At 32.4% G+C, this 19943-nt stretch overlaps 1 protein-coding gene across 1 annotated transcript; it reads left to right on the forward strand.

The window, feature by feature from the left end:
• Positions 1-973: 973 nt before the first annotated feature.
• Positions 974-19857, forward strand: LOC149741516 (MAM and LDL-receptor class A domain-containing protein 1-like). The gene is made up of 41 exons (XM_089892811.1): positions 974-1206; positions 1830-2771; positions 3058-3156; positions 3512-3580; positions 3876-4057; positions 4425-4515; positions 4838-4897; positions 5018-5104; positions 5319-5393; positions 5800-5963; positions 6145-6268; positions 6777-6878; positions 7358-7429; positions 7753-7928; positions 8146-8263; positions 8808-8894; positions 9016-9093; positions 9421-9602; positions 10256-10334; positions 10389-10457; positions 10843-10944; positions 11066-11152; positions 11405-11589; positions 11887-12019; positions 12660-12758; positions 13071-13154; positions 13225-13415; positions 13529-13658; positions 13745-13861; positions 14144-14230; positions 14870-15057; positions 15688-15781; positions 15990-16046; positions 16223-16318; positions 16652-16735; positions 16898-17073; positions 17816-17942; positions 18126-18209; positions 18636-18722; positions 18997-19178; positions 19610-19857. The coding sequence occupies exons 3-41, from the start codon at positions 3102-3104 to the stop codon at positions 19706-19708; spliced, it is 4359 nt and encodes a 1452-aa protein (XP_089748937.1). The 5' UTR covers positions 974-1206; positions 1830-2771; positions 3058-3101; the 3' UTR covers positions 19709-19857.
• Positions 19858-19943: the final 86 nt, after the last annotated feature.

Below are 19943 nucleotides of genomic sequence, written 5' to 3' on the forward strand. Positions count from 1 at the left end.
GTAAATGTTAACTCAATTCGAAACTTCGATTGTGACTTCTCTAGCGGAACATTGTGCCCAGGTAAAACTGAAAATGTTTTAACCTTTTTACTTGTGTAAGCAGGAAACGGGGTTGGGGTAAGATGGGATATGTTTTCTTTCTATGTTATCGTCCCATTTGGCAGTAAACAAAGACTGTTTACAGAATTAAATAGATGCATTCTCACAAATCTAAAATACAGTTGTTAATTGTTCAAAACACGATCAGAAAAGATGGAATTTAGGTGCTTACAGTAACCTTTATATCGACCTATCTTTCCCCACTCTAATATATAAACTATAAGCAACATACTGTAATTTTGACGGTGGTACAACCACATACTACTTTAATGAGTCTAATTTAGCAAGGTTTGAATTTAGTTTATAACGTACAGTCTACCAAAACAGAAATGCCGACCATGAAACACGGTCGTTCAGTGCGGTTTAATGTCTTAGCCGATACAGCAGTCAGAGACACGAAAGCAGACAAACCAGTTGGCACATGGACCACGTATAATCCACAGACATAATTTCCCAAATATCACGTTTTTCCAATCTTGTAACACCAGACCGCAGGTTCTTGCACCAAACCCGTAATCGCGTACAGTATAACCAAAGTTTAATTAGTAGAACCATTGCGCGATGGCACCATTTGCATACACGTCACACGTTATAGCGTCTCCGCGGTTAAATGCAACCAAAACAGCGCGCAAGACACGAAAATACATTTTTAACCCCTTAACTCATTATGAGTTGTATAAATTGTCAACCATATCTTTAATAAAGTCTAAAAAACGCAGTTTTCTATGATCTTTTGTATGTGGTAACTCGCAAGGCGGTAAGAAGTATACGAAACAGAACTGACCGTCGTTGCGCGATAAAATAACCGCTGTTGCGCTGCCGTATATAATTTTATCTTAAATAAATTGTTCTATGAATAAAATACACTTTTACAACATTTTTAACAAAAGTTGTTTAGAAAGTTAAATCTTACAACCCATAACCTAATCTCTTAAGTTAGGTCTATAGTTTTAGTAGCCATGTAATTTACTCATGTAGTCAAACGTAGGTTTATACATATTACAGGTTGGGGCCAGAAACCATTTGACAACTTCGACTGGTCTGTTCGTAACCCTTCAACAATTCAAGAGATTACAGATCCACTCCTATCTCGCAGTATTCGTTATGGTATTTTATAAACTTGTTATAATTTTTCCATGTGTGATAACTAATGTCGATAGAAAACACTACTATAGCCTACATGTGATTTTGGTGTCTTAATGTATCCACAATACTAATTATAACAGACTAAACTAAGGACATAAATAACTGATGTCCCTAATCCCTATGACAGTGTATTTTTAAAAGTTAAGGCCATGGAAGTACTTTATTTTTTCTTGTTAAATAATATTAACATTAACACCACTCAAATTTGTGCTACCGAATTAACTACCTAATGTGATGTGGCGGGGTGAATAAAAAGGTTTCCTAAGTGAATAAGCAAAATTTTATTACCAAAAAATTACCCACAAAGTAACTAACTCGTAAGCTGGCACGAGGTGACATAACACCCGTGTTTAACAACTTCCGTTTTTCGGCCCCGCAAGGACAAATCAAGTTACATTTATTTATTTATTTTTATAAAATTAGTTGGTTTAAAACAAACTTTTCACAGGTGAACCAAACGTGTAAGCTGGCACGAGGTGTATGAAACAGAACGCCTGTCGTTTTCGGCTAGGCAAGGAAAAACCAAGTTACATTTATTTATTCATTTATATAAAATCAGGTGATTTAAAACATACTTTTCACAGGTGGACCATTTGCTCATGTAAATGCATCTACTATACCAGGTGTAAGATATCACAGAAGAACAACATTGGTTACACCATGGGTGGTTTTAAAAGGCAAATCATTTTTTGACCATGAATATTTGTATTACAGTGTGGTTGTATTTGTGTTTTGTTTTATAGCTGTAACAACATCTTTTTTTAATGGAAGCACTTTCAAAATTAAATCTTTATAAAAATACAATGTATTCATTTTCTTGCAGTTATGTAACAATTTCACTATTTACTTTTCATTAGCGAACAAAGAATACTGCTTGGATTTTTGGTTTTTTCAACTATCTAACAGATATCGTGGAGAAAAATTGAATCTATACATAGTTAACCATTCTAATACACAACGCTTGTTTGGTTCTTTTGCTACTTTTCAAAATACTTGGAACAAAGGGCTAGCCCAGGTGAAAGGTCAAGGATCTAAAATTAAGGTGGTTAGTTTGTTAAGTATCACTAATGTTCAAATCCACGAAATTTTGAATCCAAACAAAAACTTCGGAATGAAGCAAAGTTACAACTGTTATATTTTTTAAGCATTTAATTTATTTATAAAAAGTATCATTATTAAAAGTTTGACTAAAACCTATCAATTCAAACTATTCTCAAATATTTCACCTATATGCATCAATTGTGTTACACTATAAAAAGGGTGACGTTGTTTGGTAAATGAATTTTTTTAAAAAGGTATTTTACAATAAACATGAGAAGCAATATGTTTCTTTCACAAACACTGTAACATTTAAAGAAATATAGGACAGTTTAAAATCGTTTTTATTTTAATAACAGTTCGAGTTTGAAGCTGTCCGGGGAAGCTGGGCACGGAAGACCAATGTTGGTTTGGATAATATAACTTTATACAATGTCCACCATTTAGATTCAATTGTAGCTTTGATCTGCCCAATCCATTGTGCCCAGGTAAGTACAAGTTATACTTTTGCAATAACCTATTTACATCAATTTAATCAATTTTTTCTATAATCTGTTTACATCAATGTAACTACGTTTATTTAAGCTGGCATACGTTTATTTAAGCTGGCTTTTAACAACTTTCAAATGAATAATTAAATTTTCTTGTTAAAATTTGTATGTTTTTTTATTAACTCATTTATTTCTAAGTGTTAGTGTAAAGGGCCAACTGAGGCCTATATTCAAGGTCCTATACCATGCCTCACTGTAACAACTTACCATACACTTGAAACAGGCTGGACAACTTCATTACTTGACCCAATCAACCCAGGATTCAACATGTCCATAAACACAAACACAGGACTCACTGAAACATCTGAACACACAGGAAATGGTTCTCTATTTTATTGCATCACTTATAAGTAAATTAGAAGAATAAAAGCTGAAATGTTCAAAATGCTTTATACTTTTACTTACAACCAGATATTGTATTTTAACTTTTTTTGTACAGAGTTTCATAACAAAATGATATTTCTTTAGCCGTAACCAGGAATATATATACATATTAAATTTCCTTATATTATTCATTCATTTATTATTGGGGTAGGCCAAAGGCTGAGTCTGGCTAAAATACATGGATTTGATGATATGCTTTACCATGAGACCCCACCCATGTAGAATTTATTCTTATCTGAACAAGACATTCAGTTTTATTACATAGTATCAATTATTATTAATAAATGTTTCAGGTGGTATGCATGCAAATGTATTTTCAACACACACTTCAGTGCTTCTGTCTCCAGAGATGGTTCTAAACGGTAAATTACCAATTTTGTTTAATTAAAAAGTTATAAATCTTACAATATCATGCATGAAAAAATATTTTAAAATGTTTTTTTTTTATGACAGCTAAGCAACATATTCCGCAGCTTGGCTGTTGTTGAGACAACCCTAGCCCCAAATCAAGTCACAAATAGTCATAAAGACCCTATAAAAACATATAATTATTTATATTAAAGAAATGATAGCCAAGATCAAGTTGTATTAACTTTTGTTACCGAAAGTAAAATTTAAGAAAATGGATCAAGAAAATTAACTCAACTTTATTTTCAGACCATCGTGTATACTGCTTGGACTTCCGGTATTATTTAAATGCAGAAATTAAAATGAGCTTGGACATTGTTCAATTCTCCAACACATTCCGAATCCAGAATGCTCTTGGCTGGTTTAGTGAGAATTCAACTTCATGGAAACATGGTTTTGTTGAAATTCGAAAAAGCAGTATAAAGACTCGGGTGTGTAGAAAATGTGCAAAGTGTATGAATGTAACTTACTTTATCCTCACGTGGCTGGAAAACAACAGTCTTTATAACACGAATGATCATACACCTGGTGCCAGCTTGCGAGTTACCACATTGTTACTTTGTTACAGGCATGCGCGTTAACCACTTTGCCACTGCCTTGACTAAGTAACTATGTGTGCTCTGTAGTATGTACATTATACACTACGGCTTTGCACAATTATAGGAGTATTGTTTATTACTGTAACAAACATTATTTACGATCTGCATGAAGTTACCAAATGTTTTATAAACATACCAAATCTATTTTTTGTAGTTGTTATAGCCGTAGTGTTAGCATGTTGTGTAATTACTTTAACAGATTGGCTTTAGAGCAGTTCAGTTGCAATCCAGTAGAGTAGAGCACAGTATTGGTGTGGATGACATTACTATCTACCCAGGCCGTTGTCCAGGTGAAATTTATGGTTTTCCATAGTATATGAAGGTCCTATGGAGAGTTACATGTTTAGTGACTGTCTTTTGTCTCATCTTTGTTTGCTCAGAAAGTTACATACTTGGTAAATTTTAAGCAGGCACAAGCCGGATGAAATATCTAACTCATGCTATAGTGTCCTACTATATGTTGATAGATGGGTGAACTACATTTATTAGAATAATCAAAAATGTCTTTATATATACATAAAGAGAAATGTAATTTATTATATTTTTTTGAATTACATTTATTATCTATCAACGTAAGCTGCTATCTGTCAAATGAAAACTTTATATTTACAGCTGAAGGTATTCCGTCTTCGTTCAACTGTACTTTTGACAGAAACAAAGATTTATGTCCAGGTAAATATTGTGCAATGTTATTTGTGGAGATTTAAAAAAAACATGATTTTTCTACAGCTGTGTTATTATTTTAAATTTACGTTTACAACTATGCAAATCAGATTCAAATCACTATTACAGGTTGGAGTCAAAGTTTTGAAGACTCTGCAAATTGGGGCTACAAAAATGGACGTATCAACATTAAAATAGATTATCCACGCAACTCATGTAGGCTATGTTTTTACTATTTTCTTCTGTTTTAATACTTGTTTAAATTTTCTTTTTTCTTTTTAATTTGTTTTTACTCTTTGGTGATGCTTGTTTAATTTTAACCTTTATGTGCCTGAAAATCATTAAATAAAAATGACTCTAAATATAAACTAATTTAATCCAACATAAAACAATGATTAAACAATGAGTTGCATTGATTTCTTTGTTTCAGTTGAAAGATATGCTTACCTCAACATAAGAAACAATGAAACAGCTGCTCTTGTGTCTCCAACTATCTATCTAAACGGTAAGTAATCAATAAAATCGAATTATAAAATAAACTTAAAAAAATGGCTTGATAAATAAGTTGCAAAACTGATTTTTGTGCATGTGAAGAAAAGAATTGTTTTTTTTTATCCTGAACGGTACCTTCAAAAGTTCGATGTATGTAATTTTGTTTTATGCTGGTACTAGTGTTAGATTTTTGCCTTGTGCAAAACACTTATTGGTGACTCTACTACTGGGTTGTTGTGAGATAAGTAGCTTAAAAAAATTACCAAAAAAAATCACCAACAAATTTACATATTATACATGATAACTCCTAACAGCCATAATATGTATAAAATAAAACACATGTTTAATAAAGTCTAACATTGCCCCAATATTTTAGAATAAATAGAAATCATGCCATAAAGTCAAGCATCATATTACAGGTTCATCACAATACTGCCTTACCTTTTTGCATGAGGTGTCTGGTGGAAATTTAAACTTATACCATATGGTTGGTGAAACCACTAAGTTGGTTCGTACTTTCCCAACAACCTGGAGATGGTCGAGTTACATGCAACTGTTTAATTTCTCTCAATTACCTAACAAGGTACATACTGTTCGTTACATTGTATGTATTTAATAACAGTCATTTATATGGCTATGATTTTTTTTTTGAAAATTTGGTGGTACTTTAGGATTACATTTGAGCCCTTTTTATCCATACACAAATTTTCATTTTTATTGGTATATAGCTCTTTAAATTGTAACTAATCTCTTTATTATTACAGTTCATATTTGAATCTGTTGGCTTGCCCAATCAAGTACACAGGGCAAGTCTTGATGACATTATAATGTATCCTGGTGCATGCCCTTCCTTTAACTGCTCGTTTGACGAAACACCAATATGCCTAGGTATCAGAACATTTAATTGAATAAATATAACTTAATATATCCTGGCGTGGCCGAAAACGACAGTCGTTATAAATTATAACACGGGTGTTCTGTTTCATGCACCCCATGCCAGCTTACAAGTTACCATGTATGTTACTTTGTGGGTGATTTTTTTATATTTTTTTTTGTATGGCTAATAATTTTGACAAGCCATTAGGGACCATAGGGTTGGAGCATAATTAAACACTGGCAATAAAACATTCATATTTTAGAACATAACTTCCTTGAAGTTATTAGTGTAAAACTTTTTAGATTCATGTTTTAATAGTATCAGTTTAATTACTGGCAATAAAACATTCATATTGTAGCTCACAATAACTTTTAATTTAATTCTATTAACTTTGCTCCCACTTCTCTTTAGTGGAAACAAATTAATCATAAAATTATTTGAATAAAATTAATCATATTTTGTATGCCGTGAGTGCACTGTTTAATTTCACTACTATTATAAAATGCTACATGTTATTAGGCTGGTCTCAATCTCAAATCGGTAGTCGTTGGAATATATACAGAACAACTCCATTAACCAGATTAAGGCACAATGCTCCTTACAGAGACCACTCTGGAAATGGTTTGTATGAAATAAATTTTCGCACCTTCTAACATGTTAAAACTAGTTTGCTGTGGTTTGCCCTATACATTGAACCATGGTTTAAAATTAACAATTTATGCTGATTTTGAGCCATTGAGTTTCTATAGATTTTTTTTCATCAAAAAGTTACTGTTGTTTTTATTTCGAAAACTTTATTTAAATATCTCAACTGTTGCGTTTAGTCCTAAATCTCCTATATGATTTTTAAGATTTAAAGGCAATTGCCATTGTGGCTTGTATTATACTTTATCTTTCATATTTTTTTTTTGAAGTTTATCTTTTTCGTAATACACATTGCCTTTTATTAGAGGTCTGCTCTGTTGGTGTGTCTTGTGTCAGGTTAAGTATAACATTACTTGCGTCATATACATATAAAGTATATCATATCTACTGTTAATATTTATGATGGGACTTTTGTAACATACTATACTAATGCAGACTTTTTATATATTTTTCAGGTCTTTATGCATATGCGCCTAATGAACAGCCAGAAAGGGCTGGGCTTGTTTCAAAGCAAATTGAACTTAAAGGTGGTAATCCGATGTTTTGTTTATATGAAGCAGCCAACTAATGCGGATGCCCAAAATGTTATCAAAATGAAAGATTTACAAAACTATACAAAATATTTATATTTATTTCGTTAAATATAAAAGTAAAGTTAAAATTAATGAAAACAACCAAAATTTCAAACAATTACTTTTTTTTTTCTCAATGGTAATAAATATCATAATACATCTTTGTAATATTATATCAGACAACATCATTAAAAGTTCTGGAAGGTGAAAATTAGCCACAAAATGACAATCGTAATAGCAAACTAAAGTTTAAGTTAAAACAAACTTTATTTTTACAGCTAATAGAAACTACTGCTTGGAGTTTTGGTTCTTTAATATTAGAAAATGGCCAGATTTGGGCTATATAGAAGTTGTTGCAAAACATGGTTCAAGAAGTAGTGTTTTGCAAACTTTTACTCAATCTCACAATGATTGGCAACATGCACAAGTTGCTATTACTGGCCAGCCAACGCAAGTAGGATTGTTTTTTTTGTCTTTTTTACCTATCGCCAAACCGGTGATGTGTTTCACTAAAAAAAGTTTTTCACTTATAAAAGTGTCTTTAGTTAAAAAAATAATTTTCATACCTAGCATAGAATATTTCAGTTTTAAAAACACACGCAAACACGTTTTTAAAAATCATATAGAGATAGTATACACCTAAACACCAATATATTGTTTCTATTTTCAAGATTAAACTCTGGGTCAGGGAAGGACCAGCAAGTATTGATGACATCACAATGTATCAGGGTTCATGTCCGACTTCAGTCTTCAACTGCACTTTTGATGAGTCACCTACGCTGTGTCAAGGTCAGTATATTACATCACAATACACATTATTGCATTTTAAAATAAACATAAATCTCTTTTCTTTTCTGCTTTCCAATTTGTACAATACGCCAGTGACCATTAGTTAGAGCAGTGGTTCCCAAACCTAACAAAAATTAAATGGTGGCTTTCTTCCAACTATTTTGATATTTTGCTGCTGTATAAAAATCAAAGAAAAATATTGGAAAAATGCAAAAACCACGCCAATGAAAGAAAAATCAAAATCTATCAAATACCGTCAGCTGTTTAATGGGATGGGTGCACTTGTTGTGCTGCAATTAACTCATCAAGGTTTGGCTTGGTTTTAAGTCACAATCATTGCTTCATTGTGGACCTTCCGAAACTGGTGTGCGCACTCCCGTTGGTCCGCGGACCCCAGTTTGGGTATCGCCGGGTTAGGGCAATTATCCCTAAGTGTTTTGCCCTAAGACATTCATAGTGAATTTAGTGTTAAGGCGAGTACTTTGAATACAGCAAGTACTCTAACCAATACTGTGTAATACAAAAATATTCATTTTGATTAAAGGTTGGTTGGAAAGTAGTTTTTCTCGCTGGTCTTACACAGATGGTGCAAATACAACACAAGTAGGAGCTCCTACAACAGATTACTCTGGTAAAAATTTACATTTCAATTTTTATTGGTAATATTTTATATCTTAAATTGGGTGTAAAGTTAATGTGAATATATTATGGTTGTTTCTTTTTAAAATTGGTGAATGTATGTTTTTAATTAGGAGGCAAATATGCACTTGCTGGTGACAATGTTGCTGGATTTGTCCCATTATTAGTTTCACCAGGAATTGTTTTAAACGGTAAGTTTTTTACTTTATTTATGCTCGACATGCATACAATCTTTACTCTGAGTAAAAAACATGAATAAATCATTTTCGAGTTTCCCTTCAAAAAGATATAAATTAGCCTACCAAAAGTCATGTCTGTCTATCTATACACTCCAGAATGTATTTTCCTAAATAATTTAGCACTTTTGCGAAGTCCAACTAATAAAACACAAATAACATGTTATGATACGCACATAATATCTAACTGTTCCAATCTATTATACTGTAGTACTGAAAAAAATAACTTTTTTTTGTAAAATATATTTACCACATTTATACAAAACTTTTACACTTTTATAGCAAGTGACACATACTGCTTGGACTTCTGGTTCTACATCTCTGGTACAGCAAGATTAGATGTTGTTTATTTAGAAGGGGAGTTAATAAATTACAAGAACGAAGTGTTGACTTGGTTTAATACTCCAGCCACAAAATGGCAGCATGGAAAAGTTGAAATAAAGAGAACAGAGTATCCCATTAAGGTTTGTATTAAACTGCCAAAAAATCGACAGTTATTGGGAAGTTATTCAGTGTATATCATTACTTTTGCATTTTATAATATGCAATTCTGCAAAAAGATATATTTTAACACGTTTTGTTTTGTTACTCTGGGTTTTTACCACTGAAATATATTTGAAGTTAAAGATCCTAAATATGAAGTTCAGTTTGCTCTAACCCAATGGTCACTAATAGGTTGTCCAAATTATCAGCCTTACGTAAAAACACAAAAAATCCCCCCCAAAACTAATCACCTACAAAGTAACATACTTGGTAACTTGTAAGCCGGCACAAGGTATATGAAACATGACATCCGCAATATAACGACTGGTATTTTCCAGCCTTGCAATGATAAAGTAAGTTACATTCATTCATTTAGTTAAGAAATGTAGCCTCAAAAATGGATTCATTGGGTTTTTCCCAACCAGTTGTCATTAAGGGTTAACATTATTATAATGAATATACACATACTTTTCTACTTATCTCTCTACACCATGAACTTGTAACCTAGGTATTCTGTAGATACTTTTATAAAAAAATGATGTTTTTTTAAAATTGTACCAGTTTTAAAAATGATTTACCCCAAAATCTTGCATTATAAAATATGATTTTAATTGCTCGGCCTTCTCTAATCCAGGTTGGATTTCAAGCTACGAGAAATAACCAATCAATAATTGCAGTTGATGACATCACAATGCAACCTACAAGTTGTCAAAGTGAGATATTTTGCAGTTAAAGAAATCAGAAACTTTCAACTAATGTTCTTCCAGATCCTACACTTCATGTACCTGCCGATCAGTTCAGTTGCAAGTTTGATATTACATCCTCATTTTGCAAAGGTGGGCGTATTTTTTTCTATATGGTGAAATCCCATAAATTGGGATTTAGGCAAGCAAATACATTTTACCTAAAGATAAAAATAAAATTGATTTTTTTCTAAAGGAGAGTTTTTTCTTGTCATTTTTAAATTTGGCGTCTGAAATTATAGTGCTGAATCCAAACCTTAAATTTACCTCTGATTCACTTCTAAGAAAAAACATTGTCTTCATCAAGCTAACTAAGTTAAAACTAGGGTAGTACTTCAAATAACCAAGCAATTTAAATTATTGCAATCTTGATTTAAAAAGAAATTCAGCTCTGTTCACAGTTGATCTGCATCAATAGCTTTTCTTTATCACTTTTTTTGTAAAATAAATCCTTTGCGTATTTTATCCCTTTGTTTAGGTTGGAGTCAGGAACCTGGAAACAAGATGTTGCTGTTTTCACAAGGTGTATTACCCAACAATCGCTTACCTAACTTAGTTAAACACGAGCATAGTGACAATGGTAAGCATTCATTATACCATTACACAGAACATTAATATGCTGTATCTCTTGAAGTTGCCCACCACACAAGGATAAACAGAATTTTATTAATTTAAATTTTTCACCACAATCTTGTACACAGGTGGTCGATATGCTTATGTACCAGAACTTACAGATTTCCAGGCCTCAAATTCAGTTCAGCTTGTTTCGCCAATCGTGACTTTAAACAGTGAGTAATATACATTAAAATTTGCAATACAAACCTCAAATTTGTTTGGTAAATATTGAAAAAGAGTTTAAACAAAAAGACTGGATAAAACCATACAGTGATAGTCCTTAAAACACACTTACGTTTAAAAATTTTTTAAATATAATTGGAAGAAAGAATTGCTGCAACTAGAAGCGAACATTGAGCCATTTATGTTTATTTATTTCTAAGATAAAAATCTGATGGTCCGAGTTATGCAGACTATTTTTACAGCTACTGCAATTTACTGTCTCACTGCTGCATTTTTAAACAATGGTGGATGGAGCAGGGAGAGGTATGAAGTTAACATTTATCAAGTCAAGAACAATATTACGTCAGTGATATTGAGATCAACAACAGAGAGATCATGGTGGCAACAATTTGGGAGAACTATCAAAGGATCCAATAAACCTGTTCAGGTTTTTATAGTTGCTTTGTAGTTTTGCTTTTCTAGAACAGAGATCGGAATGCTATATATCCATGAAGGCTTGTATTTTAAGCTTTTTTTTGGAACTACATAATAATTTGCTGTATCTCAGATAAGATTTTTTTTTTTCATTAAACACCTCAAATGGCGGTGATTATGACATCATAGGAGCTAAATAATGTAAAAAACAAGACTGAATATTTTACAATTACTCGCATAAAACAAATTCATTCTCCATAACCACTTTGGCAAAAAAATGTAATTTATATCATAAATATTTTTTCCACAGTTTATTTTTGAATTAATTTTTCCTGGTTCCACTGGCTTCTTAGCTTTGTTTCTTGATGATATTGTATTATACCCAACTTCTTGCCTTTACTTGCCATTCAACTGCAGTTTTGACCATCCCAATCTTTGTTTAGGTAAGTTTTACTTTGTACTAACTGTTGACAATTTTGTTTGCAAAATCTTTTTTTTCTATCTGGCGCTGTGGCAAAGTGATTCACCTACCTGCCTGTAACCCAGAGGTAATGGGTTCAAGGCTCGTCGCTGCTTCTATTTTGGGCGTATGTGTCTTTAGGCAATACACTTAACGGCAATTGCTTCAACCCAGTGGTCACCAATGGGTTGTCCAAATTATCAACCATTCCATATATTCACATTCATTCCACTGCTGTTACATGATACATGTATTTTACATGTTAGTAAGAAATTTATATTCGAAACTTTGTTGTATACACTGTAAGTGCAATTGCAAATTTTACTATATTGTTTTATATTAATGTAGTTCAAATCCTATATTTACAGTTGGTGTCAGCATAATCTTACGATACCAATCTTCATTTAAAACTGCTCAATTTTCAAATAATTAATCTGTAAAAAGGTACCATTAAATAGTTTAAAAAGGTACTATTATTTCACTTGTTTTCAATAACTTGCATAAAGAAGATCATTAGGTAGTAGGTACTACCTGTACAACTATTATAAAAAAAATGACCTCAGTCCCTTTAAAACAACATCCTTTTCTAAGATTTGAAGTTGACTAAGAAGTCATTTTCTTAGGTTGGTCACAGAGCTGGTCAGACCAACTTACTTGGCGTTTTAGAAATAAACGGACTTCATCAAGAAACACAGGACCTGAATATGAACACACTGAAAACAGTAAGTCAAGTTTTAGCATGAGGTTCATTAACCGGCAACCTTATGTTATAAGTTTTAAAGATAAATAAATAATATTACTTAAAGTTATTACTCAGACAAAGTTTACTTTGAATTCTTTTACTTTATTAGTGAAAAATATTACACAGCAATATGTGACAAACATTTTCCTGTTACAACAAAATTTGAATGCTTTTTTATTTGAACTAATTCTGAACTTCCGGAATCTTATTTGAAATTTATTTTCTAATTATATTCCAGCACGTCAAGTCTATAAATACTTAGTATAATAAATCGAAACATCTCATTAAACAGAGGGTTATTATGCATTTGTGGAAGCTGATACTGGTACTGCAGGTAACCGTGGTGTAATATTCTCACCAGGAATTCATCAAAAAAGTAAGAACGATATTTTGTGTTTCTTTATAAAAAATCACAGCAGACAATCAATAAAATGTTTGCGTATCAGGTAATGTCACATATTGTTTCGATTTCTGGTACCACAAAAGGGGTGAGCTTGGTGCTGGAGGTCTGTTGAATGTATTTAAAGCAAGTTCAAAGCGTTCCACCAAAAGAAATTTAATCAAGAGTTTCTCTGAGGTTCACACTCATTGGAGACATTCTTTAATTGAGATGAACGGAGAAGCGAAACCATTTATAGTAAGTTTAACATGTAAAATATATCTAATTTTACGTTTCGTGGCACAACAGCTAAATTAGTAATTGTTCTTTATACTATAAAGTTATAAATAATTCTCATTTAAACTTTACAGATTGGATTTGAAGTTATACTTGGTAACAATAATTCCGATATTGCAATTGATGATGTTGCAATGTATGAAGGGAACTGTCCTACTTCAAAATTCAACTGCACTTTTGATGATGATGTGCCACTTTGTGAGGGTGGGGCCATTGATGTTAAATACACACTGGAGTGTTATGAGTTTGGGTAATTTTCACAATTACATATTCATTTTTTATGAAACTAGGTTGGACTATGGAAGATCCACAAATGGGTCCTGCCCACGATAGATATAATTTTACAAGCAAACGAACATGGCCCACTATTACAGGAACTGCAGAAGTTACAGATCATCGAGGACAAGGTAGTTCAAACCTTTCTTATATTTGATGATTAACGTAGGACTTTACTTAAATGTATGGGGGTAAGGCTTGAGCGTGTGGCAACGGCGGGGCAGGGTTAATGTGTATCATATTCAGAAGGCAGAATAATATATTTTGTATTATTTTTTATTCTCTGTTTTAATAAAAGTCTTCAACTGCATAATAATATATCGTTTTTACGTCATCTCACCATATCATTAATACAGCAAATAACATTATTTTCTTGGCCAAAACATACCAAGCAAATTTAAATATTTTAACAGGTGGAAAGTTTGCTTATGTACAACTACCTGTATACTATCTGCCAGCTACATCAGCATTGCTAGTTACACCAAACATTTCAATTAAAGGTAAGTAACTTATAATCTAAGAATTAATGTGGAGTAAATTAGTATTTTAAATGGTTTTCAGCGTACAGTTTGATTTCACAAGGTACTGTGGCGTATCGTATATTTATTATAACACCTTACGCAACCAAACCATATACAAAACTGCGGTTCACCTCCACAAACTTGTCACACCCAAAAAGAGAGAAGGAAACGTGGCGAGCACGTGACAAACACGTCATACACAGGAGTACACACGCGCGTTACAACAACAATAATAATAATAATACGGCGCCTTCTCTGCCTCGAGCGAACTCGAGTTGACACGCAGAACATACACTACAGCACGTTACATGTGGAACCACAACACCAAACAGCGCTACAGTACTTTACGTTGGCGAATAATACTAGCAGCAATCAGCTTTGTTTATATAATAGTTAATAAGAATACTCTCAGCAAAAATAACAATACTCTTTGAGGTAATAACAATACTCTGAGCAAAAAGGGTTCACCAACATCATATAGTCAATTCTATAAGACAGTATAGGATTTGGCCTTAATTGCTAAACAAACCTAACAATAGTGTATTATTTTACAATTTATTTTTTTGGATTTTAGATTATAAACAATTCCACAATGTAATGCGGGATATACCTTTACAGAAAACACATCAAGATGCCTTGACTTTTGGTACTATATTCGTGGTGGAAGGCTTCGCCGTCTAGAAGTCTACTTGTATAATCACCCAACCAGCTTACAATATAACAATGTGCTGACTTGGTTCACACAGAGAACAACAGAATGGGTGAATGCTAAAGTTAATGTTCCTGGATTTGCTCAGCCAATACGGGTAAGCAAGAAATAAGAACTAAATGAATGTATGTAACTTACTTTATCCTCGCGTGGCCAGAAAACGACAGTCATTATAAAACTGGTTTTCATACACCTCGTGCTAGCTTACGAGTTACCATGTATGTTACTTTAAAAAAAATTATGTTTTGGGAATTTTTTTTTCATTTTTTTATGAGTGGCTGATAATTTGGAAAACCCATCAGTGACCACTGGGTTGGAGAAATTGCCGTTAAGTTTCTTGTCCAAGGACACATTTGCGACAATGGTAGCAGCAAATGTTTTTGTGTATAACTTAATCTTGTGTAAACTGAATGTAAACTGAACATGAATCTCCCACACAAAGGATGTATATAGCATTATACTTTCACCTCATAGCCACGGTTGGGTTAAATTCTAAATCATTTGTGTATACACTATGACATCAATTTTGTTTATCTGTATAAATAAAATTACTACTAAGATCAAATAAATTAATGCAATAAATAGAGGGAATCAGCAACAAAAACATTAGACAAAAAAACAGGCTGTTTGTAAAATACTACTATGTGCTCAAATTCATTGACTTTGCTGTGTATTCATTCACTTTGCTCTCACTATCAACAAAACCAAAATTTAGTAATAAAAATAGATTGGTTTTCACGGGGAGAGATCAAGAGACAGTTATGCATTTTTTGATGATGTTGTTCTTCTTCCAACACCATGTCCGGAAACTCCAGCTACTCGTAAGTGAACTCTGTTTAATATTTGCATTCTCGAATGCGTAAGTAAGGTGCGGATTTTGTTTTTTATTGTTTTTCTGTTCCTCATGTCATAAAACATTATAATTGGTCACAAAACATTTGGTAGTAAGTTACTGGTACTATAGACATAATGAAAATACACAACATAGTTAATATCATATGCCCTAGTTATATAGTTTTATAATTTTAGCTGTTGGACTATCTGAATTCTCTTGTTCTTTTGATAAAACTGAAGACTTTTGTCACGGTAAGTCAAGTTCATTGCTTTGTACTCAAGTTCAAACTCAACAGATCTTTACATTAAATGTTGGGAAATTAAAATGTCACAACCCCACAACACATGATGTGCATTTGCATAACAATTGATTTACCCTGAGGATAAATATTAACATAACATTTGATAACCATCATGTTTTTATTAAGGTTGGAAACAAAGTAGGTTAGATGATCTTGACTGGTTGTTCGTTAATAGAATAAATATAACTGAAACTCACGTGATGGTCGAAAGGCAGAGAAATGGTAAATTATATTAAAGTTTTCAGCACCTTGATACATTTAGTGCACAATTATCTGGTAAAAATTGAAAAATAGTGTTTTGTAAAATAAATTGTAAAATAAAATATTGGTTTAAGTCATGGCAGCTAAAATAGAAATATAATTTTTAAGTCAAATAATTGTCCCCAATGTTTAGAATGTATATATTAATTAAATTTATTTCATTTAAACTAAAATACAATGTGACAGCAGATAAAAACATTTAATTTACCCAATAAAATTTATTACATATAAAAATTGAGATATTTTATTTTTGAAAAACATCAAAATGTTTTTTTAAATTCATCTGTGAACAAGGTGGGATGTTTGCTTATGTGCCAACAAGTAGATTTACCAGAGGAACAAGGGCTGTTCTTCATTCACCAATTGTGATGCTCAACAGTAAGTTTATTACTAAAAAAATATATTTGTTTAGTAAAGCCATACGCCTCTATAGATGCTTTCTCATTAGTAAATAAAGTCTGACCCCTGATTAAAAGAATCCTTAGAACTTATCTTACTAGTCAAAGTCAACTAAAGTTTAATTTTTCCAAACTTATACAGCATCTGAAGAATATTGTCTTTCTTTCTACGCACTAATGACGCATGCCTCTCCTGGTCAATTTCTCAATGTTTATGAACATGATGGGCAGTTCAAGCAACTGATTCATTCCCTGAACACACCTATCTACTGGGACGGGGTTTACATCCCAATTAGACCTTACTCTCCTAATGCTGAGGTAAAATATATATTGAGGTTATGTATCTGTCAAAAACTGCATGAGCATATTAAATTATACATAATAAAGAAAACAACTTCAAACTGATAGTTGTTACAACATGAATGAATGTATGAATGTAACTTACTTCATTCTTGTGTGGCCAGAAAACGACAGTCGTTATAATACGGATTTAACACCTCGTGCCAGCTTACGAGTTACCATGTATGTTACTTTGTGGGTGATTATTTTTTTTTTATGTATGGCTGATAATTTGTACAACCCATTAGTGACCACTGGGTTGGAACAATTGCCGTTAAGTGTCTTGCCCAAGGACACATACGCCCACAATGGTAGCAGTATGCTATAAATAACATTGCTTTATGTTTTGTGCTCTGTATGCTCTTACATTCATTTGAAGTTTGTATCTGTGTTTAAATATGTCCAGGATCGTGGTTTGCGGGCCTGCCTGTAACTCAGGGGTAATTGGTTCAAGGCTTGTCGCTGCTATCATTGTGGGCGTATGTGTCCTTGGGCAAGACACTTAACGGCAATTGCTCAAGGTTTGAAAGTCATGTAAAAATGTAACTTTAATTTTTTTACTTTGATTATTACTTAAACATAGAATAAAAAGATTTTGTCACAGTTTTTACATTTTAAACAAAGGTGCAACATAAACTTACTTACATGAATTTAAGTTTTATGAAAAGATCATTTAACTTTTCCTATTACTTTAGCACACAATAAAAACGATTTGTCACAGTTTTCGTTTGAAGCAATTTCTGGAGTTGGATTGGTTTCCAATATTTCCATTGATGACATCACAATACACAGTGGGTCATGTGTTGGACGAAACTTTAATTGTTCGTTTAATTGGGGTTTGTGTGGAGGTAAGTTGACATATATTATGTATTCGTAAATTTTACTACGATTGCATTGTTGTGTATTGTTGTACTCTTTTAACTTGGGTAATTTATATTAAAAGTACAGAAAATAGTAAAATAAAATGTTTGTGTTAACGTATTTCTTTTTATGTGTTTTAATGAAAATTTGTTGTATCTATTTTAATACAGGCTGGTTTGCATCATCTGCCCATCTTGATTGGTTCTTTTCACCAAGTGTAAACACCTCAACACTTCGAGAGCACACTGGAAATGGTATTTTGAACTTAATACAAACGGAAGTTTTAATCCCACTTGTATCCACTCCAGCAGCATAACAATTTTAGGAAATGTGTTTTAAGCATTATTGGGCATTTATCTTAATATAGACTTTTTATTAGGCTGTAAGTTTGTACTTGTGTATTTCTAAAAGTTTAGTAATAAAAGAGGGAATTTTATTTTTTTAATGTAAGGCCAATAATTTGGACAACTCAACAGTAACTACTGGACTGGAAGTGTGTTGCCTAAGAACATATACATTCACATGGTAGCAGCGGCAAGCCTTCATTACCTTCGTGTTAGAGGCAGGCACGCTAACCGTCTGTGCCACAACATAACAATTTTGCCACACATCAAACAAAAAATAACTTACATCAAATAAAATCTCAAGCCTAAATACTTTACAGCCGTTAATATAAACAGGTGGATACTATGCTGGTGTTCTTGCTGTTGCGGGCAGACCCCATGGCTCAACAGCTGTATTAACTTCACCACCCATCCCACTTACAGGTAAATCTCTCCATACTATCATACACGGAACTCTTCTTATAATATCATACATGGAACTCTTATTTTACTATCATACATATAGAACCCTGCCTTACATTAAAATAAAAATGTTGTAAAAAATATAAGTCAGTAATTCTTCACATATTTAGTGTGCCTTATTTTTAAAGATAACTTATTAAATTATATTGCTTAACGTGTAGAGGGCCACAATTATTGTATAACTCTAGGCTTTAACAGTTTAAAGTTTTGTGCAACATTTTGTATTGCTTTTCAGCTGAACAAGTTTATTGTGTTGATTATTGGGTAAGAACATCATCTGATTACAGTAGAGCACGAGTAAGAGTGAATAGCAAGTTACCTGGAAACACAACATTGTTATCAAGGTGTCAAGTGCAAACTCCTAACTGGAAAAACTGTGGTGCTTTAATTACCCCGAACGTTACTGATGTGTACCAGGTAATGTAATCTAATGATAAGATTTGCGTTGACGCCTTAAAAATAATAATACATTTAATAATAGTTCCTCAAACCATATGATCAGTAATAGGATGTCCAATTAAACGATAAAAAGTTTACAGGTTTTTTATTGTCATCTGATAAATAATTCTACTATGGTATTAAACCAAGCACAAATGTGCCTATTTTCTTTATATATGCAAAGTATGAAGACATGAATGGTATCCTTGAGTAATTTGGAAATGGAGTAGCTGGGAAGACACAGTTGTTTTAACACTGTGTCATATACTTTGCATAATATTTTTTGATGAATTGTATGTTTCTTGTACGATATGATCTTGATTTAAGTAATTTAAAGGACGCAGGCAAAGTTGAATGAAAAGTGTACACTGACATAAAACGCCAATGTTCTTTCACAAAATATTTTTCAGATTGAAATCGATGTAATATTCGAAACAGTGCCTGAGTTCACGTTCTTATTTGATGACATCACAATCTATCCTGGTAGATGCCGCCTTTATCGCAATTAATGAACTACTTTGTATACAACAGCTACAATCTGTTCTGGTCAAGCGACATTTAATATAAAACAAGGAAACTTATGACAAATAAAAACAGACTTTTGCATTTATTGGTGTGATATGCATTGGTGTTTATGTAAATAAAACTTACAGCATTATTTCTTGTTGTTTGTAGCGATTTATTTAGACACAATACTTGGCTGACTATAAGAGTGCACAAGCAAAAGCAGGATCAGTATTTACA

This window comes from Ciona robusta, chromosome 1 (genome assembly GCF_009617815.1).
Source record: "Ciona robusta chromosome 1, ASM961781v2".
NCBI classification, from domain to species: Eukaryota; Metazoa; Chordata; class Ascidiacea; order Phlebobranchia; family Cionidae; genus Ciona; species Ciona robusta.